The sequence below is a fragment of the Rissa tridactyla genome, chromosome 11 (assembly GCF_028500815.1).
Source record: "Rissa tridactyla isolate bRisTri1 chromosome 11, bRisTri1.patW.cur.20221130, whole genome shotgun sequence".
Taxonomy (NCBI): domain Eukaryota; kingdom Metazoa; phylum Chordata; class Aves; order Charadriiformes; family Laridae; genus Rissa; species Rissa tridactyla.
In genome coordinates, this window is record NC_071476.1 from 18,458,715 (window position 1) to 18,484,540 (window position 25,826).

A 25,826-nucleotide genomic window follows, 5' to 3' on the forward strand; every position below is an offset into this window, starting at 1 on the left:
AGTAGCTGTTAATGCTAAACTCATTTGAGCAATGTCTGTTCTCTTGGAGGCTTCAGTTCCTTGATGTTTTGCTAATGATGGTGCAATCTCTTAGTGTCCTAAATTAACTGCTGTTGCTGCTGCAATGTGTAGTGTGTCCGATGGGGTTTGCCTTGGAAGAGTCTTGTTTGTGAAGAAGCACAGGTCTTGAAACAGGGAAATATGTTGGTTGTAGGACAGCTGATACTGTCCTTCCAGGTTATTAGGAGTGGAACAGGAACAATACGAGAAGATATTTGGTAGTCTTCTTCATGCGTCGTGTCTTGTCTTGTCTCAAAAGTCATTTGTTCCCTGTCACACAGTGTGTTCTGTTATAGATCTCAAACTGTATTACATAGAATCACAGAATGGCTTAGGTTGGAAGAGACCTTAAAGCTCATCCGGTTCCAATCCCCTTGCCCTGGGCAGAGACACCTCCCAATAGTCCCGGCTGCTCCAAGCCCCGTCCAACCTGGACATGTGCTCATGTGGTATTTTTTTAAAAATAAGACTGAGATTTAGGATAAACCGTAATGCTTTCAACTTGTGTTGAAATCATCTGCATGTTATTCCATACTCTGCACTATCTTTTCATGTATATTTGACCGCAGCATCTTTTTTATGTTTAGAACATACTGAACTATATACCTTTGACAGAAACAGAAGTACTGATGATCTATAGTCACCAGATTCAGGCCATAAGGATACTGGAAGGATACTCAGAACTGTTAATCATGGCTCGTTGAAGGAGCTTGGAAGTAGAGCATTCAGTGCTCAGTTCTGGGTTTTTCAAAATACAGCAATGTTTTGCAACATGAGGGAAGTGAAATTTAATGTTATGTAAATGAAGACTAGTTTATCAGAGATCTGAAACAAACATGAAATAAAACCTCAAGACTTTTGGTAGATACTGTGCATGTCGTCGTATGTAGAAATATCCAAAATGAGGTCACATTGTGACCTCATTTGTTTTTCTGTAGTTTATGTTCAACTTCAAAATGTGTTCAGAAGACACTTTATTCATCAGGGTATTGTCTTCACTCTTGTGAGTTACACTGTTGTCACTTGGTAAAATCCTCACCATGAGGGCAAGACTTTTTCTAGTTTATGTAAATATCTCACTTATTGAGAAACCTTGTTTGTAACTTGATTTAACTTACATGGAAACTATTCCGAGTTGTCTTCGCTGGGTTGTTTTTTTCAAACAATTCATGTTAATTTATTACAAAGTCTGTTTTGCCGAAGAAAGATGGAGTCTAAAAGTAGCTTTAATGTTCTATAGTCTCAGTGCATTTCAGTTGAGGAAGAAACCTTTATCAGTATCCTGAAGTTTTAACAGGTCTCTACGTTACTTTGCTATTCGGGTCTTGGTTTTGATTTTACTTTAGGGAAAAATAATGCATCTTTCCTGAGAAACAATTAGTTACTGGATTCACAACTCAAAAAGCTGAAGTAGGAATCTGTGTGGCTTGAGTAGGTATCAGTAGGTCCAATTTAAAATATTCCACCTTAATGTGTTAGAGATTAAAATAATCCAGGTTTTGCAACGTGGCAATGATTTTCCAGCAGATAAAGGCAAAAAGAATTCCCCTGAGTTCAGTGTTTATAAACTTAAGAATTCCATTTTCATAAAGTAGGATTTTGGTATTTGAAAGTCTATACAAAATACACTACGTACATGAACTCAAGGGGTTATTTATGGAACCTTACCTTTACAGAAATTATCATCCTGACATTGTACTTTACTTGATAAGGACTTTGCCAGTGGATCCTGTAAATTCTTTAGTGGAAACTGGCAGCTAAATAATCCCCAAGATCGGAAGGCATGACAGCAGGGCTTGAAAGGGATGAGCTCTGTCTTTCAAACCCTCTTGGAAAACAGCCCACAGAGACTTTCAAAACTATCTGGTAGTTCACAAACTTTTCTTGAAGAATATTTATGACATAAATACTGTCTTAGATGCAGATCACTTTAGATAGCAGTTTAACATTTCAAAGAATTCTTTATTTGAAATAGAACTAAGAAACAAGTAGATTTGTAGTGAGTCTCAATTATTATGATAAGTAGATGTAGCATCCCCACTGTAGGTAAAATTGTTCCATGCCTTGAAGTAACTTGTGGCAGGCAAGTGAGGATACTAGATTAATTGCGTATTTAATCTTACCAGGCTGAGTTTGCTTAATTTGCATTTTAGGTTAATTCTTTTGTGTTTTATTTATAAGCATGTCCAGGTTAATAGGATGTTCTTGTTAGTTGATTTGTCTGGGTAGGTTTCAGTCTGGTAAAGGGAGAAACCAAACCATTCTCTTGGCAGCATTCTGCAATCTGATACCTTATAGAACTACTGATACCTTATGGAGATGTATTGTACTAGCATCATGGTTTATGATCATTAACTGTTCTTCTTTCTTTTTAATGTTAGGACGTCTGGCATGGCTTGTCTATTTTGTGGGTACTTTTGTGGGAGGACGATTAACGTACACTAGTACTGATGAACATGATGCCATGGATGGAGAATTATCCTGTCGGTAAGTAGTGCTTGTTTTGAATTCTTTATTTTGATTATTTTTTTAATGATGTTTAGTATCAGCAGATATTCTGAATTTAAATGTTGCAGTTTTTGTCCACTTCTTGGATGGTGGGTGCTCAAAGACTGTACTTACTTTCTGTGGATTAAGACAATTTTATTAGCTTCGATCTTTCCTGGTTCATCGCTGTGAGCAGTGAAGGAGTCGTTAGGGGTATCCTTTCAAAACTACGTTTCAGAGGAAGGGAAGAGAATTCAAGGCAAATACGTCTCTTACTGTAAGCAGCGTTTAGATATGCCCATGTAGCCACCTGTGTTCATTTGTGTGTTATGCTTGTATCAAGTTTTAGTTTAACTAGTTGTGAGTTATGGCTATTATTTTCTGCACAACTTCCTTTATATTAATTAATGCATGTAAAGTGCAGAGGAACTGCTGGGCAACCACTGAAAATTTAAACTTATTTTTACACTAGAGCTTGGAATAAAAAAAGAAGGCTCTAGATTTAAAAAATATGTGTGCTAGAGTCGTCTTAGTGCAAGTTTTAGGGCAAGGGATGAGTTAGGGACTATTGTGAATGGCATGTATTTCTTGTGGGAAACACTTTCTTATACTTGTGGGTGCAAACAATGATTGTTAAAAACGGCGTGCATATTTGATCCTGTTATTTACATCCACTAGCTAACACAGGAAAAACAGCATAGAACTCAGAATTGGATAAAAAGCTTTATGTTTCCTCCTCTGTTTCTTGCCTTCCTAATCTACCCTGGGGCTCTGTGGTGTTAGCAGTCTTCCACTATGTTTTTATTAAAAGTGAGAGGTTTTAATATACAGGCTTACAGATGAAGTAGCTACTGACTATATATTTCACAACTGGCAAAAGGTGAGAATAATTTTTTGAATTGCTAGTGAATTAGGATTTCAAGGAATAGATAGCAGAAGAACACGGGAAATTAAATAAGGAAATATTTCTTTCTTTTTAAAAAAAAAAAAAGCATTAAATTTTCTTTGCTGGCGTAGGCCAAAATTGATTCTTCGAAATCAGTCCTGGTAATACGGAGATATATATACCAAGTAAGGATTTAGGTCAGAAAATACATGTTTGTTCAGATGTTTTTGGAGAGACAGAAATGGGAAGAAGCGAGGCAGACAGTGCGTTATATACTGCATAAACTTACTTATAAGGAGAATAGTTTAAATTTCCAGGGAACTCGAACAGCTCTTATCTTGCACTTGCAGTTTGCAACCCGTGCTTCTCAAATTTCTTTGTTCCTTTCATCATGGAATTGATGCTCTAAGAAAGAAAAAAACATTTTACAAACTCACCACAGTATAACATACGTATCTGAGAAAATTTTAAGTCACAAAGTAATTAGAAAAGCATTATATTTAGGTTTTTAGTGGTCAATTAGCATAATTAGCATCTAAACAAAACAAAATCCTAGAAGGAACTTAGGCAAACAAAAAATGGCTGATGGGTTCCTAAAGAAATTAGCTATGACAGTATAATTTAATTGGAGAACTCTTCCTGAAAATGTTGTCGTCTTTTTTTTTTTTTTTTCTGTCATTAAGAGTTTTTCAGCTGATATCTTTGATGGATGCCCAGTTACCGCAGTCCAGTAATGAAAAAGTAGAACTGGCAATTCTGTGGTTCTTGGATCAGTTCCGTAAAACATATGTGGGAGACCAGCTTCAGCACACCTCAAAGGTAAATATTTGCTATAAACCACAACATCTGAAATAAAAAAAGCCTGTGCAGAAATTGACCTGCCAATATATCTTACACATAAAAGGTCTTGAGCTTAGCTGGTGGCTGATGGGCTAGATGGATGGAGAGAGAGAGAACTTATTCCTGTGTTGTTCATCTGAGCGGGTTCCGTATCATGTATTCTTTTGAGTTTTGGCATGCAAGGAGTTAATATTTTAACAGCTATGTTCATTAAACCATTTTAGGTTACTTTGCATTTCAATTTTTTATTTCAAACATTTAGCTGAGTTCTGCTATATTGTGTTATATTTCACAGCTGGGTACACAAGATTTATTCTTTTAATAGTTCTGTTCTTTTGACAGTTACTCATTTATGTGGTTTCCACTGTATTTCTCACATTACTTGGCTTTTCTGCATTTTAAATAGGGAAGGGGGAAAAGTAAGATGCATTTTTGAAGAAGCAGCAGTTAATTCACCTTAACTGTAGGGGACAGTCATAATATAGATGTTATAAAGAGAATGTCAGTAAGATGAGATCAATTGATCTTGAGAAAGACTGAAAGAATTCTGTTGGAGCCCCAAGCAAATCTTTAGCAAGAATTGTGACAGTGACTGAGATTTGGTTTTACTTGTGTAGTACTCTGTCCTTGCTTTCTGGTGAGCGGTCCCAATCTCGAGAATTCTTTTATCCCTTCAGGTTTGAACTGTGCTTCGACTTTATCGAATGGTTCCTCACTTAATATTAAAAATGAAGTTTTACGCTATACTGAATTACTTTTTCATGAAAGCAATGTGTTCCTTTCACTTCTCAAAGCTGATTTGTTATTTTTAAATATGATGCACTGCTCTCATGCTAAGTAATAGAAGGTACACAGTAAAATGTGCTCATGCTCCTGGTATTTTCATTAGCAAAACTCCTGCTGACGGCCCTGCAAAGGCAACATGGCTGTACAGTAGTTGTAATTCCCGGATTATTTTTTCTTTCTATCCAATTTTTGAGGGTTTTGATTTCACCTTATATTCTGACTGAGGTGTAACTGTATGGAGAAGCCCTATTGATGTATACTAGGCTATAATAGATTGTTACAGGAGATTGTATACCCAAGCTTTTTATGTCCATCCTTACAGAAAGCTGGAAGAAGCGTTCGTGTGGGGGTGATGCAGTGTGCAAAAAAGTACATTATTTATACCTAATCAGCTGGAGCTCCCTTGTTGGTAGAAAAAATGTGAAATTTGAACGCTTGCCAGCTACACAAGAATTCAATACATATGGATTTATCCAGCTCAGCGATATGTTTTGAATAACCATAAGACTGCCTCTGCAATTGCATTGTGTGTGGAAAGTTAAATGGTTAATTATTGAGAAAAATGCTGGCTAATGTGTTCATTTGATATTGGAGAGCACTTTGAACAGAAAGAAGTAGCTTTTACCAAAAGGACGAGGGGCAAAACTGTAGTATGAATTTGAGAAAATGGCTTTTTGTTGTCTTGTTTTGGTTTTTTTGTGGTTTTTTTTTTTTTTCCCCTCACCTGGTTAAGTGGACGTGAATGAAACTCTTAATACATCATTTTCCGTATACTGCCTTTGCTTATGATGTGTGTCTTGCGTGTAACCAGACTGGGAAAGTGGGAATTTAGCAAGGCTTTCATGGTGCATAACAGTTCGAGGGGGGCTGTCTCTAAATTCTAGCTGCAGTCTAGCCACTCTGTAGTTCATTGCAAATGTATTTTCAAAGTGTGCCTTTTTTTTTTTTTTTGTGGTTTGATTACATTATCTATCACTATAATTTAGTTTGCAGTCAAATTACACTTCCTTTTTGGTTTTGTTCTAGTAGGCCAGATACAACGGCCTCTATTTGCATTGATAGAATCCCATGGTCCAACATTATTTTACCAGATGTTGTAACAAAAGCTGTGTGTAAAGGCATCTGTGCTCACAGTTTTGGTGGGGTTTTTTAAACTTTTAATAAAACAAAAAGAGGCGTTTGTATACGTTTTGCAGTTAAGAGAAAGGCAGAAGGCAGCACTTGTGTGACTCTTCTGTTTTATCCTGCTGTAGCAGCAAATATAGCAGCAGATGGCATTCTACCCTCACAGTTGTAAATCCTCTGATACTGTGTGTCTTGCTGGCAGCTATCTACAAATATGCAATAAAAAGGCTCACACTTGGAAGCAGAAAAATGAGACATATATCAAATGACTAAGTTAATACACATTTATATAAATATTCAGGATTGCTTGAATTGTTTTATTTACAGACTGGATAATGGAAATTCTGCATGCTTCAGCCACGTTGAAATAATTTTTTGAGACTATTTCTCTATTTGATCATATGCTTACATACAGAAAAACAGTGTTAGAGGAGGCTGAATAGTCTTAATGAAATTGTAGAACAAGTCTATATAAATATAGAAGTTTTGTTCATTAATTAACTCATATTCTTAAGTATGTGCACATAACAAAAGCAAACTCATAGAAAAAGAAAATTGGCTAGGTAAATTAATGCATTCTTATTAAACATTCCACTGGGGCTTGCTGACTAAGGAAGACTAGCAAAACCCTTGGAGATCTCTTCCATGACACTGTAATATACTTTTAGTACGATTACACTTATGATACAAAAATAATACATCAAGATACTGTCTTTTGCGTCAGATAGACATTTGAATGAACATATTTATTATATTTCTGTTGAATACTAGACTGGATTCTCAGGTACTGTACAACACTATTAATATCTGTTTGTCTATCGATACATATTTTGTTTAAATGCTGATATGACTTAGCCTTCATAGAGTCATCTTTTTGTTGCACATTGCTGATTTGGATGCTGGGAGGCTAGTAGGGAACAAATTGGCTGGAAAAGCACTGCAGCGTGCTTTACTGAAATTGTAGTCTCAGCTTCTATCTGTGGTAGCTTTAGCATTACTGTAGTGTGCCGCTGTTAGCCACTACTCTACGGAGTGTAATATTGCCTTGAAATCTGATTCCTGACGTCAAACACATGTTGTTTATTAGAGGAAACATTGCTGTTTTGAACGAGACTTTTCCTTTGCAATATTCTTAACATATCAACAACTATCCAATTATTTATTTATATTTGCAAGTGGCACTAGGCTGGGAGGCAATGTGATCGCAAAGGACGGGATTTGAATCCAGAAAGGTCTTCGTAAACTGGAGAAATAACCTGAAAGTTTAAAATGCTGGTGAAACACCATGCGTAGGAATGAAGATTCCCGCTTACATCTACCAATGGGAAATCTCTGATCAGGCAGAAAATGCTGTGGAGATGTGTTCTAAGCAGGGGTAACTCAACAGTATGTGTTGGTTTTGCACACAAGAAAAATACAACATCTTTGTGGATGTAGTAGTAGGAATATTGTGTCAGGTGCTGGAATTTCTTACTCCATTCTGGATATTTGGTTCTGACTGGGCTTCAGCTGGAATACCGTGTCTGGTTTTGGGCACCACACTTCTAAGTAAACTGTAGACACATGAGAGAGTGCAACAACACAAATAAACCAAAGCAGTGCCTTTGTGTCTTGCTTTAGCAAATAGAATATTGGGGTGGGACAAAAAAAAAGGATGCCAAGAGTTGTTTTCGAAAAGCTGGTGATTAGATGTTTTCAGTGCCCTTCAAGGGAAAGACAGGCTGTAATTGGCTTTATTTGTTGCAAGGAAGACTTAGGAAAAGCTCTTTAACTATACCAGTAATGGACTACTGGCGTGTACTACCCAAGATGCGATGGGGGCTTTTGATTTATATCCAGGTATGCTTAATTCATTCTTCCGTAAAGTGCAGAATAAACCAGAAGTCCTGCTGGTCTAATCTCATGCTTCCTACTAAGACTATTATGAATGGTCATGGTTGTTTGCTATGGCTTAGCCAGTGAAAGGCATGCTTAGGGGGGCAATGAGCCCTCCTGTTTGCGTTGTGTGTTACGTCGATCAACCACCGATAAAGACTTTTTCTTTTATTTCAGGGTTTTGTTTTAGCCTGGCATGTTTCAAGTAACTCATTTCAACCATTTTAAAAGGAAAATGGGTACTGAGATGACAGGAATGACACTATCTTTGAATATGGAGAGTTGGCAGAGGAGACTGACTCCTTTTCCAGCTCAAAACATGAGTTTGCTCCTCACTTATCCATGTTAAGGAAGATCTTGTCTTAGTTATCCAGCCACAGGTGAGATGTTCATCGGGTAGCTTGTGATTTAGAGATGATCTGGTGACATCTCCGCTAAGTTGCTAACTTCCCATGGCAAGTGCAAAAAATAAGGTGGCGTTGCTAAGAATGTATTTTACTTGCCTTTTTTTTATTTAGAGCAGATGCTTCATGAGTAACAATGCAAGATCTTTCCTTGCTGTGGCAGGTAGACCAGACCTGGAGGTCTGCTCCTCGTGCTTGAATGCTGCTTGTGTTACTGCAGAGTTGATTTGTTAACACACATGATAGACTTCAGCATATTTGCACTCGGGATGCCAGTTTAGGCTAAACAAGGATAAAATGGCAAGACTTATTAGCCAGGACCTTTCCCTGCTTCCAGCCACATCAGAGATTTGAGCAACAGGAGGGGTTCGCAGCCTTCCCTGGGGTGGTCCAAGCTGCGTCTCTTCCAAACGGCCCCCGGAGAGGCTGGATGAGCAGCTGATGGCATGGGCGGCCGCGTTTGGCTCTCCCACTGTCTCTAATTGCTAGTGAGAGACTGCCAAGAGTAAATCAAACTGCAACTTGTTGGATAAGTTTTGCCGATTAATATATCATAGGAAATTCAACTTAGCTAAGTTAATTACTAAAATTTCTTAAGTTAACTTAGAATTGTGTCTTTGACTTGAAACAAGTTTAAGGCATCTTCATAACTTGGAGTCCTGACACTTTCAACAGTGTTCAGTTCAGCTTTTCATGTCTGTACAGCTTAGAATTATTTTATTAAAAAGATGGTTTTCGTTGAAGACTTTTCTCTTGAGGTACAATTAAGAGTTATGCTAATAGTGTGCTCCTAAAAAATGTATGCTTCCAGAAGTAAAGTTGTTTTTATTGCTAGTTCCTCTGCATCTTCAGTTTTGGGGGGGAATGCTTTTGGTTACATATGTTGTCATTGGAAATAGAAGTATTTAGTGGGCGATTACAAGTGGTTTTATACGTGAGAAATAAATTACATTAATAATATGAGTGTATTTAATAAGTCTATTGTGGGCTTTAGCATTAGGGTATAGAACTGTCTATCATGTACTTACACTCTGGTTTTTTGGTGACGTTCTGCCTGAGATGAAGGATTTTATCTTAATTTTGCGCTTGTCATGTTTACTTTCTACAGCATGTGGCGCTATTTAACTAGAGTTATCCCTTTGGTTTACCATTGCCAGTCCTGAAACAGAGCTCAAAACTGGAACCTGTTCACACGTTAGGTAAGGGCAGTGTGGGGCAAACAACATTAGAATTAGCAAGTGTTTGAGTCAGCTGTGCTCTTTAACAGAGCCTGATTACAGATTATGTTCTTTTTTCAGCTCTTATAGGCAGAGCAATTTTTGAGCAATCCCACCCATAGTCTTAACCAGCATAGTTATGCTTGCAAACTCCGTGTTTGTCTCGTATATTAAAAAGAATTTATTGGTTAAAATGCATTTAGGTAAATATTTTTGCTCCGCTGTGAAGCAGTTAATGGCTCCCTGTTCTGCTCTTTCCAATCAACCAGTAGCCCTGGATGTGTTTAGAGAGGTCTGGAGGTAATTTTAATCTGTACCAGGTGGCAGTCATTTGAGGGATCCCTCCAGGAGGGAAGCTAGTGTGCAGAGTGTTCTAGTGAGCCATGCTTCTGTTTTGCCCCAGTGAAAGTGGTAGGTACCCAAGGGAGAAAAGTGGGAGTTAGAATTCTGATTCTTCTGGGAAACAGCCCCGTGTGCAAATGAAGGGATACGGTTGTCACCTTCCCGAGGTGCATCAGCTCAGGAGTCTGGGGAACCCCCTCTGGTCTGCAGTCTCGGGCAGGTGAGAGTGAAGAAGGGTGTCGAGCATAGATTGGTGTATCGTCAAGAGCCTTTACAGATACAAGAAACATGATTAGAAACTGGGGTGAGGGGATGTACATGGGATTTCTTACTGTATCCTGTACATATTTTGTTTGCTTATGTGGTCAATATAAAGAAGTTACTGTATTAACATTCAGAGATGCATCTATATATGTTTTTAAAGCTTTTAAATTATAGACTTGACATATGAGGTAGATCTACGTTATGATGAGAAAATATTTCGAGGGTTTAGAATTTAGACTACAGTGTGTTTAGAGGGGAGGAAAAAATATTATTTCCTTGCTGTATGTTGTTTGCAGTAGCTGAAAGCTAAAACCGCACGTAAGCAGGTATCATCTAGCCTCTGAACACAGGTTTGTCTTCTAATGTGTAATGTGTATTCTGTTGACTTATGTTAGTTTTGTATTATATTTATATTTCTTCAGCATATGTATGTTTCTTTGATTACATTGCCTGCAGACACAGAAGCATGACCTAGCCAAAAAAAAAAAAAGGGAAAAAAAATATACATAGCAGTGCAGAATATGACTACTTTTCACCCTGCCCAATTTAAGACCCAGAGATCTGCAGCAGTCCCACTGACTTTAATGGGGATCTTTGCAAGTAAAGCCGTTGATCTGGGCATCTCATCAAAGATTCTGGGTCCTCCCATCTTCGTGATTAATGATATCTTAACACTTATGAATGATTATCCTTCTCTGAGCTGTAAAATATATATACTGTTTTATTTCATTACAACGAGGTGAAGATCACAACACTGACAGGTGCTGGAAATTAGCAGGCAGTTTTGAAATTGTTCTGTGCACTAGAAATTAGATCTCATTTTAATTCAGCTTTTCCAAACTAGTAAATGAGGTTAATGCCATACATATTCAGCTGATATAGATGAAGAAATTGATATAAAGTAGATCAACATAGCTACAGGGCTACTTTAATTTATAGGTAAAGAGGCAGTGATAAATGAAAGTAATGTAGTAGTGGTCACTAAACTCCTCAGCCATCAGGGATTCAATAGTGTTAGCTGCTCATTAAAGGCATTGCTGGGGTACATCAAATAGAAATTTGAAAAGAAATAGCCAACTAACCCTTAATTATCAAAACATAGAAAATACTAATTATGCCTTAATTAGCTTTTCTTTTAATGTACTGAAATTGTTACTTTTTGTGTAGCACAAATGGATAGTTATATCAACAATAAATAGGTTGTTTTAATAACTTTCTTTTACCTCTGGGAAAACCACACTCCAATTTTTAATATGCAATAATGCTTCTCTCTAGCCTGTAGGAGATGAAAATTATTAAGTAGCTTTATTTTTTGAAGATTTTACAGCAGCTTTGGGAAGAATTATTTCACCATGCATCAATTATTTTTAATTGAACTGAATATTTTTCAGATTGCATGAAATGCCTCTCATTTAAGTTTAACATTTAGAGTTTGTTAAGGAAGCATCATAGTGAGAATTGGGTACAACTTATTTCTAAGGCATATTCTAGGAAGAATAAAGAACGGTTGTTTCGGAAGAAAAATATTGGCAGTGGTATTTTTCACTTCCCTGGGCCAAATCTCATTTTTCCTCTGTTTCATAGCTACTGCACCGTGCTCAGCCAATCTCCGTGCAGTTCATATAGGAAAAGAAAGTAGGGATTGACTTCAGTGGGGCTGGGATCCATCTGCTACTGATGAAAGGCTTCAACAGCTGTTGCAAAATTCTTTGCCTTTTGAGGCAGCGCGTAGCCTTCCCTCTTTGGTTATATGTGCAGGAAAGGAATGTAACAAGCAGAACTGGGGTTGTTTTATCAAACACAACAGGTATGTGTTTTTTCCAGATAAATGATGGGAGGGAAACACTGCATAGTTCTGGTCATAAAAAGCCTCCAAATTCCTGTAGCAATCCATGTTGAATTAAATAGAATATAATTGCCAGTACAGAAATCAAAATAAGCAAGTGTTATTGTGGTGGGTGATCAGATTGTTGCAGGATTTTTCCAAATCTGTAGAACTGATACAAATATCCTAAGAAATCTTATTAATGACTTTTTTGTAAACATTTTCTTTTAAACATTTTTAGCTTTAAAACAGAGCAAGTATGATATTATGCTTACCTACAGAACTTAAGAGGTTACAAGGCACCAACTTAAATTTCCAAGAGATTTCAAGCATTTTACGTACATTCAGCATTCAGTATGGTCAAAATGCTGGGAAAGGTAAGACTGAAATGGACAAATACAGTTGTATTATTTGACACCTTTTAAAGAAAAATCCTGTTTCCAAAGCTTTAAGGAGCAAAAGTGAGATGAGAACATTTAATGTTTCTTGAACGAAATATCTATCTTCCAGCATGGAGACAACCACAAAACTAGTCAAATCTGTAGCTCAGACTTTTGTGGTGCAGGATCTTTTTGTGGGATTGGAGTTGCCAGTTTGGCTTGCAGCAGCTCATTGTTTGGAATTTATCAGCTTTTTTGGACAAAAGAATTGGCAGTGTGGGGTTTACTTGTTCTAGTTCTCAGAAAAAATGTTGCTTCGTGTGTATTGCATTGGTGTTCTCCTCTTTGAGACTCTGGCTTCTCGACTGGCTTAGCAATTTCTAGCAAGTTGAGGAGCTAGAGAAGATTTACTCAAGTAAATATTACTCAGGCAGACCTGCTTTCATGTTTTCTGTCCTAGTTCCTGTCCTGCCATAAGCAGAAAGAACTTTCAGCAAACATTCCTGAACTAATATTTGAACTTTATTTAATTGTCTAAAGGTTGTACAAGATAAGTTAGTTGTGCCATTGCTTATAAAAATGTGTAGTTATTTTTAATTCTGGGTTGTGGATTGCACTGACGACCATCTTGCTTCATGTGAAAAATAACTGGATTTCTTTTGAAGAAATCTAATACTTTGAAGAATTCTTTAAGGACTTAGTGCAGAATTTTTGGGTTTTCTGTTTTTAAATTAAAAAAAAGACAAACCAATGAACAAAAATGAAGTGAGCTAGAATCTGTGACATTTTAGTTCATGGGACTAGACAGCAATTCTTACTTACAATGCCTTGGCAAACTTTAAATCACAATACACCGTGCCTGTTCTTTAACTACTTTTAGACATTTCTTTATTGAATTTCTCCATTACTTGGAAATTTTGTGCAGCAAAGAACCTATCAGGACATAAAGACAAACGCTAAGAACTTTGCAGAGTCATAAACATTGGTTTCCTCATGAAGTTGAGTTGTAAAGTATTCTTCATTTTCACATGTCCTTATTTCTGGCATTTTTTGCTTGGTTGTTTTATGCAGGAATCAATATATTTTTCTTCTTAGACTATACAGCACTTTCTCTTCTGCATTTGCTTGGGGAATTTTTGTTTTGCTTTCTCTTTTCCCAAATTTTATGTTGCAATGCTGTTTAAAATCTTTAAATCCTTAAAATCTCCTCTTTTTTTTTTTCTTTTTTGTTGTGCAGTGTATTTGCTCCTCGTTTACCTACACCTTTATCTTACTAACTTATTGTCTTTTAGCTCATTGCTTGTGACAACTAAAACCTGCATGAAACTTCATATAGGTATTATTTAATTGCAATTAAAGCACAGGTTTAAGTGCTGTGCTATTTTATTTTAGAATTTTCTAACACAAATCAGGCAATCTTAAAAATAAATAATTAGCATAGTTCAGCTCTGCACTTGGCTGTAACTGAGCTTTATTTTGTAGCTGCTAATAAAGGCACATTATCACGTTCAGGCATTGCAATTATCATTGAAATGTGTATGTCCATTAACTGCAACATTAGGCTGAGGATATAATTACTGTCTAGAGCCAATATCTTTGTGAAGTTACGTCTATGATGCTATTAAGCTATAAGCAATATTTGTAAACTAATATTTAAACGTTTCAGAATTGATACCATCACTTCCGGACTTAAAAACTAATCCTACTTCCACTCCAAATTATTGACGACTTAAGTGTTTGGCAAATATATTATTGGGTAATTTGGATGTGAGTATAATTCGTGATTTGAGAGAGACTACAATTTTTCTGATAGCAAGTGCCCAGAACAAATTGAACTGGTAGCAGGAGAAGAGAGAAACTGGTAACAGCAAAATGCTGATAAAACACTGGTACAGCGTGTCACAAAATGCTGCAAACATGCTTAATTTTTCCTGTGGTAGCGTTACATTTCAGACAATTTAGTACAGCAATTTAACTACAAAAAAGCCTGTTGCATGCTAAGAAGAGAATAAGGAAAAGGCTTTGCTAATAATGTTAGAAGTATATTTTAAAGAGGAGTGAGAGTGAGTCTGTTCATTGATTTACTTTCTGAAAAATTCTAGTGTTTGTGCTGACAGAAGAACCTGAAATTTCCTATGAAGTTAGGTGGATAGTTCATTTGTAAAACTAGGCGAAGTCACCTCTATGTAATTCCACACACATGGAGACGTTTGGATCTGTAGTAAAATGCCCTTTCTTTTCACGTTTTGTTTTTATAAGCAAAATAAGTGTGGTGGTAGTTGACTTTTAAATATTTGCATCGATTAATTTTCTGTTCTGTTCCCTTGGTGTGTGACTGTTAGCCAATAGTTTGTTTAATTTCCTTACCTGTCTCAGAAATTGAGATTTAGGGAATGCTGATGTGGGGGATACATGCTAAAGAGAATCAGTCTTCAGGCATTTTTCATCTTAGTTTGAATGCAAGTGTAGTTAAAATTTTTCTAGCACGGGGGAACTATTACATAGCTCAGTGATTTTTATCTGATACAGCCTAATATACATCCTTTTTCTGTTTTACAAAAGTAGTTTCTCATTTTGCATTCCTGCTCGTCTGCTTACCTGCCTCTGCTTTGTCTTTCATGACTGGACTCGGTTGTAATGACACTACGTAGGTTTTCTGTCCATGTCACTAAATGCTACTTTGTATTTATTATATTGTTTGGATTTATTATATTGGTTATGTTCTTTGTTTAATAATTCAGTTATCATTGCACCTCAAGCAGATTCTCCAAGTAACTTCTAACTGCTGGACCTTTCCACTTGTGCTGTTTATCCCATGCCAACTTAGCAAGAAGGAATAAACAGCGGATAGGGAATCTTGGGGGGGGAGGTGGGAAACAGGAAATCTTGTGACTTACTCATCTAAAATATATTGGTTTTGTTGCTGTATGTTGGCCTCATAGCCTCATTATTTAAGTGGCTTAATGAATTAATTTCCCAGACCTTGCAGTAAGTAAATTAACCATCAGAGTTCACAGCAGAGTGAATAATTCTTTAATATTAGACTACGGCAATTTTTATGAGTCAAGTTAAACTTAATTATGAAAATGCTTATTGCATATTTGTGTAATTCAGAGAGGAAAAATATGCAAAATAACACATGATAAGTACATCTGTCAAAAAAGAACAAACCAGTAAAATCCTAGGAGGTTAGATTGCTCTTGTTGGTACTGGTTGAATTGCACATCACTCAGTTTAGGTCCTGTGTTCATCGTCTGCGCTGGTCAGCAATGCTGAAAGGCTTTTTGTTTGATTTTAGCCGATCAGCTGTTTAGCATCTCCTTCAAAATTACTTAGGAACTTAGTTTAGTTACCAGCAACTAGTATATTACTAAAACAGTCCTCTAGATGATCCTTTAAATTTTCCTTCAGAATAGTGTTGTCATTTTCAATTTACATGGGGAATATGTATTTGTATAGCAGTGTTCTTAAATAGGAATTGTTCTACAGCAGTAACTCAAGTTCATTTTAAAGATTTTTTTTTTTTTTTTTTTCTAAATGAGAAGATATTTTACTCAAGTAATAATCTTTCCAGGTAGCTTTATGCACTGACGTTTTCTGTTCTTACATGGGAAACAAACGCGATTATTGAGTAGATAAAGTACAGAATTCCACTCTTTGTGACCTCAAGGTCAGCTGGCTTTGACCTTGTCCAGTTTCTGACCTGTGCTAAACGTTGCAGATACACTGTCAGTCTCTTGGAGTATTTTCTGCTTATTTAGTTATAGGCACAAGTTCTGCCATAATCCAGAATTGCAAAGAACATTCTGTTTCTCCTTTTACCATTTCCTTTCATATCACTACTCCTGTTTTTCTAATTAAACAGGATTGGGTAGTTTGCATTCCTATTATGGTGATTTATTCATATATTTTTTTTCACGCTTTTTAGACTTATTTACAAGTATTTGTATTGAAAGATCAATGTTGACCTGACCCTTTAAAAATGAAGAAGAAAAGCATTTGCGGAGGAGCATGTACAGAAAACTTGGTCCCTTTTCATCAAGCTGTTGTCACCTAACCACGCAGTCTAACCAGCAATACATCACTCCCACTCTAGAAGAGATAAAGTCAATGGAGCTGAATTGCTAAGGACTATTTCCTGCAGAGCAGCAGCAGTCAAATCCAGGATGTAGTATAAGAAACCTTTTGGGGTTTGAGATATAAATGAGGCTTCAGCTACTTCCTCTATTTTGCAGTTCCTTTGATCTGGACACTTTCCAGGTTGATGAAGTCATTAGATTTCTGAATCAAGTGGTTGGGTTTTTTTTTTTTTATTTGGACTGCCCTTGGCTTCACATGCCTTACGTAAATGGCCTGATAGTGCTTTCTGAGATTAGTGTATTGAAGAAAACACCCACGTCATTGTAAAATGCTTCTTGATGAATTAAGTGAAAGGTTTCCTCCGGGGCAGATGAGTTGTCATACCTGTGTCCCTCTTTTTGCATCTGTCTGAAAATAACTTTTACCAAGAAAGGTTTGTACAGAAATCTCTGCAGAAACTGCATTTTGCTCAGACAAGGAAAGGGCTTCCGGCACGCGCTCCTGTTCCTATTTGTGTGTCAGTTCATGGCTCATACAAGCATTTTGATAATGCCTGCGCTCTGTTTTCCCCAGTAGTCGTGGTTTCGGCTGAGATAGATAGTGGTTGCTGTGCTTTCAGATTTGGTATGAAAGAAATGTCAATAATGCTTATTGTTTTAGTTGTTGCCAAGTGATGTTTGTATTAGTCAAGGACTTTTTTCAGCTTCCCATAGAAACTGAGAAGGAGCATAGACAGAACAATGGAATGGCCACCAGAATATTCCGTACCATAGATGTCATGCTCGGTATAGAAATGGGGGTTGGCTGGGGGAAGAGGGGTGCTCGGCTCGGGCAACCAATTCGGTGGGAGGTGAGTGTGACTTGTGCCTCGTATATTCTTTTATTATTATTATTATTTTCCTTTTCCATTATTGTCTAGTAAACTGTCTTTATCTCAACCCCTGAGTGTTTTTTCCTTTCCCCTCCTTTTCTCCCTCTTCTGCCTACCCTTCTGGTGAGGGTGAGTGAGAGGCTGCGTCGTTCGAGTTGCTGGCTGGGGTTAAACCACACCACCAGTGCTTTCAGCAGCTTGTAGATATACTCTAGTGAATGGTCTGTATAACTACAACAGACACTCTTATCCTTCAAGTTGATTGAAGAGATGCAAGGACACTGAAGAAACAATAGTTGTTAATTCCTAATAGGAATAGGAGACAATAAATAAAGTTGTTTGATAGCTGGTGATCAGATGACCGGTAATTCTGTGCAGGGGAATTTCCCTTTCTCAGTTGAGATGTAAAGGTTCATGCTATACTTGGAGAATGTCTGTGACAGAAAGGTTTAACTTAATTTTAATTTTTCTGCCTACTGCACTTAGTCCCTCTTTTGATGACGTGGTGGACACATGAAATCCCTAAAAAAAGAGAGAATGGACTTCCTGGGCTAAGAAGGCATGAAACCAGCAGTTCAAAAGGTCCGTCCAAACATCAATTAAGCGCAGGTTCCTTCATTACACTAGTGGGATCTTTCATTTAAGTCACTGGCTTTGGTGAGTTTCTTCTTAGGTACTATTTTAAGCTTTACTTTTTCTATAGTAAGCCCAGGGAGTTTGGAAACTGAATTTCTTCTGTTCCTGTCATTAAAAGTAATCAATGAAATGATGAGGAAAAGAAAAGCGGACATCGCTGCGGAAAAATTGTGAGTGACTTTTATGGACACCTGAATTTTAATTGGGTATTTTCAACCTATTTTTCTCATCCTTTTTAGAGTTGTTCTTGCTTCAGTGCTCATTGGAAATATTTACTGAGATTTAAGAGCAGAGTCATTCACCAGAAAAGTAGGATAGGGGTGAGGGGGTTTTTCCACAGCCTTAACCGTCATAAAAATGGTGATGAAAAGAAGATGCTGAATCATTCTTAAGTCAGTTTTTTTTCCTTGTGATGAGATAATTTTGAGTGTAAAAAACATGTAGAGTGATTATTCATTAGAACAGAACTATTTCTTTTTCATAAGATGCTGAAGTATGTACTCAGAAATTATCGTTTCTTCAGCAAATATGTTTCCTTACAAGCAGGTAGGAAGAATTTTAGCAGTTCAGAGAAATTTTGTCAGCTTTCGCTGAGTTGCTATTTAAGACCTTATTTTCTATTCAGTTGACCTAGTGAGTTCAGAAACTAAGGCAACTGGCGTTATCTGAAGTTTCTGTATTAGGGCTCCTGGTATGAAAGTTTGAGAGATATATGCTGCCTGTCCTTGAAAACTTGGAGCAAAAACCAAACTTTTGGAAAGAAAAAGGAAATTGAACCCATTGCTACTGTATTATTTAATTTTTTTTGTGTGCACAGAAGACTAGCGTCTTTCTGGGAGGTCTTGTGGCAAACCAACCTACCTTGGGTAGTTCTGCTCCTTAGAGAAGATTTCGCTTGTTGCCTTCAGATGCAGGACCACTCATAAAGGTCCAGGTGACATGTCGGTGTCTTTAAGTGTGCTTTCCATCCAAGTAAAATAATCCACTGAGGATTATTTTAAGCAATGAGAGATCAGCAACTTTAGGTATCTGTGGTAGGGTTGGTATAGATGTTTTGAAGAAGCCTGTTTCCTCAAAAGTTTTTCAAGGCGTTGACATGAGCTTATTTTTTCAAGGCCAAACTGCTTAGGCTGGAAACCCTTTCACATCTATTGTTAACCATTTTGAATACATTTTACAGTATGAACTTGTCAAAGTTTAGGAATTCCCATGGTCTTCCTTAAATATACAGGCTTTTGCTCTACCCTCAAATGGACTATTGAATTCTGTAGCTTTGACTAATGAGACTCTTTTGAAGGTGTTCATAGCACGCTCTGAAATCAATGATTTCAACTGAGATCGGGACTGAAAATGATAAATCTACTTTTTCTGGTTGTGCTGTCCATGAGCTTGGCTACACAAGGCACTGCATAATTTTCCAAGTAGAATCTATGGTGATTTGTAATTTTCTTGCAGAAACTGAGTTCACAGGTAAGCTTCCACGAACTAGAAATTCCAGCACTTGTAGTAGTTGCAGCGCACATACATCATTTTTTCACATACACTGATGCTCTGTGCTGAACACTTTTGAATTTGATTGATGATAAATGCTGCCTATTCCCTCACAATTATCATCTTTTAGAGAAGTTGCTTGCTGAAAGTATGGAGGTATGAGAGAATTGTTTGAACTACCCAGGCTTTGCAGCTGACTTCAGTTTATACAGCCCTTCTGTATAAGTGATTCCTGAGTGTCATGGTCCTGTGGCCAAGTTTAATATAGTACCAGGCCTGCTTTGTAAAGCTGCCAGTACCCTTTGAAGGTAAGGAAAAAAAGTGTTCTCCTAAACAACGGGGATTTAAATGAAGTTTGTGTTTTGCAAAGTAAATATCTAGTATCAGAGAGACACTTATGACTCGTATTTATTAGTACTTGTAATCCTTTTAAAAGTAGAGAGTTTTAATTGTACGCGTCGTGAAATCCACCATTTTCTTTACAAATAAATAAATAAATAGCATCTATTGGGAAAGATAGTATGTCTTACAACTAGAAAGTCAGCAGAGGGAGCACAAGTTAACAACGGAATTGTATCTGGGGGAAAGGGCTGGTGGTGGTAATGGTTGTGGGGAACGAGCAGTGAATAATCAAATACTTGCTTGTTTTGTATTCTATAAAGATTTAATCACAGTAACACTTTCATACTGCCAGCTTGAATACGCTTAGACGGTAAACTATATAATGTTATTTCTGGAGGCATATAGAACTGTCAGCTGGAACTGAGCTGTGATGTGTAGGGGTGTTTCGATCCATGGACCTTGGATTACTCTTAGCAGTTGATTACGAGGCGGTTTGACTTTGTTCTAGTTTGCCTTTTGCTTTCTTCATTTGCCAATAAGCAAGTACCTTGTGCAAATATACCCCTTGTGTTCCTCTCCAGAGGGCCAGGGGAGGGAAGCAGGTGGATGGAGGCTCCTTGCTCTTCAGTGTCTTCACCTACAGGTTGGTGGCATTAAGCTTCCAACTTGCCTAGATACTACTTTGGCCTAAAACAAGTGAGAAAATACTTTTTGAGAACACATGCTTCATTTTTAAGCATGCTTAACCTTAATAGTTATGACAAGTTTTTAAAAATCTGTGCATTTGAGACAGCATTAATAATTAATGTATGTTTCATTAAAAAAAGAACAAACTGTCGTGTAGGGTCATTAAATTCTTACTTGGCTAAGATCATCAAAGTTTAGATGCCCTAAAATGGTACATTGTTGGGGTCGTAATATGCTGCTTGAAAAAAAAATACCCTGTGATTTAGTTTTGATTCTGACAATACTCAAAAGGATTTGTTATGTCTTACAGACCTTTCTGCAAACTACTAATGGGATGAACACAATATATCACTTTTATAATAGTGAGCTATTAAAGGCAAACATAAAGCAGTCTGAAGCCCATAAGTGCTGCCAACAGCTCCTGCTTTAATGAATTCCCTTTTAGATGTCCATTAAATGCTCATGGCAAATGTACTCATAATGGAAATGGCAAATCTAAATGGGTAGATATGAATAATCCATGGAGTTTAAATTCTGTTTATGATCATCTTCACATTTAGTTTTCAAGACAACGCAGTTTAGTTTTCATTACAGTTTGGAATAAAGAGGACAGGGAGTAATTGATTGCTTCAAGCAGATTAAAATCAATGGGTTGCTTTTCAAAGAACCCGTTCAATGCAGTAATTTCAACTTTAAACATTGATTTAGGAAACTCAACACAAAATGTTTTGTGCCGTGTGAACTTTTATGTGGAAAGACTAATACTAATTTTATTTCTATATATCTGTATATAGAAATATATAGAGGTTGTTATCAGTATGTGCATGAGTAAATAGTGATCTATATTAAGTCATTTTGATATTATTGCGCTCATATAATGAATCAATGAGATTCCCGTCATCATTGTGATACTGTTTGTAAACCATTAGCACACAGAAATTACAGCCCATCATACATCATTACTGTGATTGAGGCTTTATTACCATATTCTCAAATTGCTTGCTTGCTATAAAACTAAATAGACACCAGACAACTATAGGTAGACGATAGACTGTGCATTATTGTACTGGAATAATGAAGGATTATTGTAGCATAATGGGGCACAACTTATGAGGAAAATAAACTTGGCAGCAAAGGAGAACTTGAGTGTTTTTAATGTTTGTTGTTACTACTTTAAAGGTCAAATATATTTGTTATGATCAAGTTACTGTTTCCTCATTTCATGAGTCACGTCCTTTTCATATTTCAAATAGGCCTTCTTTTATATTTAAGCATTTAAAATCGGGGAACTGCGCTGCAACGTTCAACCCCGGAGACAGCTTGTCCGCTGTTGAAGTCCTGGTGTGGTTGTGGAGGTGGCGGGGTGGGCGGTAGGGCGTCCGTGGCAATGCATGCTTCTCTTGGGTTGCACTGGGAAGAAACACAGAAGAAAAAGTGCATCAGCAGACATCAGCTGTTAAGGAGTGATTACGCTCTCCAGACAGACAGATGCAAAGCGTAGATTAGGAATTTTAGGAGCTGCAGTGAAAGAGTTCATGATACCTTGATCTTAAAAGAGGAGACAGCACACTGAATTTGGACTTTGGGAATTAAAAAATCTCTCGTGACAGAACTGGGGGTTTTCCTGTACAACACCAGCATTCGCAGGGTACGCTCAAGGTGTTACTTCAGCTACAAGAAAAAACGGTTTTACTTCAGTTTTCTAAAGTTTGGAGTGGATTTAGGCCCATAGGTCACCCAGAGTTAATCCCAAAGAGTCAGTGGAGAGAGAACTGCAGCTCCAGGAGAAGTTTTGTGTCGCTCTCTGCAGACGCCTCAAGCCCACTCACATACTCGCTCTCTCCCCCTTGTGTTCCCATGTCCTTCCTCAGGCCTTTCTCTCCCCGCTTGCTCGCACTCACTTTTTCTTCGTCTTTCACAATGATTTCCAACTTTGATACGTCTCTTCAGTGAATTTGAAGTGACATTTGAGTTAACTCCTTCGTAATCCTAGAGCATTTTTTTTTTTTGGTGTAGAATTCAAGATATTCCATTACAGGATTTATTCTGACTAGGCCAGGTAGGCCCTGTTTGGCTGAGGGTTAATGGAAACATTCAGAGTTTCTGAATTGCTTCCAGGTTATTGCAGTGATCAATTACTTGTGTTTCAGTAGGACCTACAAGCTTTGGTTGTGTTCGGGTACCAAACTATCAGTGTACGTTTGGAGAAGGTAGGTAGAAACATCCTTTGCTGTATGTTATCAGCCATAGTGAAAACGTAATTAGTGTTTCCGAGAGCTTGTAGGCAAGCGTACAGAGAGAGACAGCAGATCCTTACAACAAAGAGAAAGTAAAATAAGACTGTGACTGTGTACCCCCATATGGCCTAGGAGCGGCATTCAATGTCTAGGAGCATTATGTTGTTACAAGACTTGAGTGATTTGCCGCTGAGTGACCATAATTCTGCAGGTTTACCCTACAGTACCTCAGTTGTGTGCTCCCAACTCTTGTTTTTATTCTCAAGTAGCAGTAGGTGTGTTGATTCTAGTGTAACTCTTATTAAAAACAGACACCTAATGTATTTCTTTTGGAGGTATTATCTAAATATAAACATAAAAATCACTTCACTGGGCAGTGCTAATACTTGCTATCATACAAGAGCTTTATTATCATCTGTCCCATTAGCCACACAGCAGACAAAGAGAATCAATCAAATTTAATTTTTAAAAACTATACTGCTGGTATAATATGGATGTATAAAGTGTGCGAGAGAATAAATATGTGTAATTATTTCCAGTTTTCTTGTGTTGGATATTGTATTTGAAAAATAGTCTAACTTTTTGGTCAGAAGGCTTAGTTACAAATAAGTGTTGACTTTTTTTCGTACAGTTTTCTGTGTATAAAAACTACAGGACAGTATGAGCAAGAGTATTTAAATGGCAATGCAATTGTTCATGTAGATATTTAACCATTTTAAGTATACTCCAATTAGCTTTGCCAACACCGTAATTGAGCAGAAAGCCAAAGTCAGATTAGTAAGTATATAAAATAATAGAGTCAAATATATCTTTAGAGCTTTCTTACCATACACGGCTGCTTGATTTCTCTTTTTTTGTCAGACTTATTTTTGATTTTAGCGTTGTCAATCCAACAGTTTTTCTAACAGTCAAGCTCAGGTAGGTACATTTTGGAGATAAATGAGATTTTGTCGGGCTTTCAGCTAAGTTTCTTTAAATAAAATAACACTTAACCTGCCAATCACTCTGTTGTGACTCATGACTCATTTTTATTAGAAGTCAGATTTAGCAAGTGTGAATAAGGCTTTGACTGTATAAACAAGTCTTTTACAGAAGTAAATGTTTTCTTTGTTGTTTTTTTTTTTCCCCCAATAATGGGAAGTTCCTGTGTAGTTCTTACCAATGTATTTATGTGTAAGTGACTAACAGATGCTACAGTGTTTTCATTAGGAACGTTTGTTGTTAAAGGGGGAAAGTATAAATAGCCTTTTAACTTCTTGCATTTCTGCATGGGTTGCTATCCTGTAAACAAATAGTAGATTCTCACCAGAAGAGTTTGTGACAGTACCTCTGCCATTGCAGTCCTACAGGTGGAACATCAGTGTAGGTGTTATCACACCCTGTGTGAGTGCAAAGGCAAAATACTCTTAGCTCTATTTAAGTGCTTATTTTATACCAAAGCTTTTCTTCATGCGTTCTTTCAATTCCACCCCTGGCTTTCCCTATCACTAAAGTGTTCTAGCTTGGTAACCTCTCCTGGACTGACAACCCAAGTGGAGGCCGTTACTGTCTGCCTGTTCTGTGGGAGGCATGGCCCTTGAAATGTAAGTGCATTTTCTTTAGCACTTTTGAGATCTGCATGTCCATTAAGCGATATTCTTGCTGTGAGCAGGAAGAGAATCTTCGGGATTTTCTTCTTAGAGAAGTATTGATAAACTTTACCGTAGATAAGTGAAAAATTGAGATTAACTCTGTACTTTCAGCTTACCCAATAATGACTGTCAATCTCATACGGAAAGACCTTGCTATTTTCTAGAAGAATCTTTCCCCATTGTGACTACAATGAAGGAATAGTATTCAGGACTGTCCGAACTGCAACATGGGTGTGATTCTCCACTCTTGACATCTCTGTCTGTGTGTGCGCTCATTTATAGCACTTCAGGTGTGGACGTCCAGGTCTCGAACTTGTCTTCCTTTGGTTACTCTCTCAAATGTCAGGTTACATCATTATGTTTAATCAGAAAAGTTTTGCTAGCTGAGTCCTAAAGTTTAAAGTATCATACTGCTTCTCCTGAAAACTTCATGGCAGGGATAGTAAGTAGGTAGCTAAGCCCCAACAGAGCCAGTCTGGGCACTGCTGATGGCAGTAGGTGTTTTAGGATGGAGATGGATGTGTTTTCACCTCTCTGGCTTGGCATGACAAGGTCAAAAAGCAAAATTAATTTCAGTCCTCTTTATTCACTGGTGACTGGTACTTAGGCTTTCCAGCCATGAGACATTCGGAGAGGGAAGCTTCTCTTTGTACCCTGTTTGTTACCATGAGATTTCAAAGATCGTTTCTGAAAAAGGAAAAGGTATAATGGTCTGTCATGGTGACAAGAAGGTGTCAACATCCTTCAGTGATGTTGTGACATCCTTTTTACTAGCCTCTTCAGAAGGATCCAAGTCTTCTCACCCTTCTAAATTTGTGCTATAGTTTATGCCATCACTCATCAATAATTGATACTTCCCTTCTAAACTTTTTAGAGTATTACAGCAAAACGTGGTAACTGTTTCTCATTTTAGGCAGGTAGAAATATGTTACTTCTGGAAGTTAGGAGGAGCTGAATTTTTGCATGAGCAAGGGTTATAGGCATTTGGATGCTGAGGAGTTGGGAGAGCCGGCTCCTGAGGGCTTGGTTATCTCCATGCAGAGGTTGCTGAAAAAGGTAACAGACAGTGTTAAAACTTCACAGAGGCTATCAAAATGAAGCCTTGTCCATTTATCCCAACGCTTTCTTCCAGAGATAAATCTACATTTGTGTCCACACAGAAAAGCTTCTTCGTGCTTCTCATCTGCTGAGTGGCTTCTTGGAGCCTTCTGTAACATAAACATGAATCTCTGTGTTACTACTTGTTTTATCTCACTGTATGAATATCCATCTGAATTATTACTAAAACAAACCAAAAAAAAGAATTATTTACCAGTAAAAGGAATCCTTTAGCTGCATAGTCCAAATAGACATTTCCTTC

The 25,826-nt window shown here is 37.3% G+C and overlaps 1 protein-coding gene across 3 annotated transcripts in view; it reads left to right on the forward strand.

Moving 5' to 3' along the window:
* RANBP17 (RAN binding protein 17) overlaps nucleotides 1-25,826 on the forward strand; it is a 159,938-nt gene that overhangs the window by 21,999 nt on the left and 112,113 nt on the right. For all 3 annotated transcript variants that reach the window (XM_054217200.1, XM_054217201.1, XM_054217202.1), the window contains 2 exons: nucleotides 2,442-2,547; nucleotides 4,117-4,252. In XM_054217200.1, coding sequence (XP_054073175.1) covers nucleotides 2,442-2,547; nucleotides 4,117-4,252 — 242 coding nt within the window. The remainder of the gene's footprint in view (nucleotides 1-2,441; nucleotides 2,548-4,116; nucleotides 4,253-25,826) is intronic.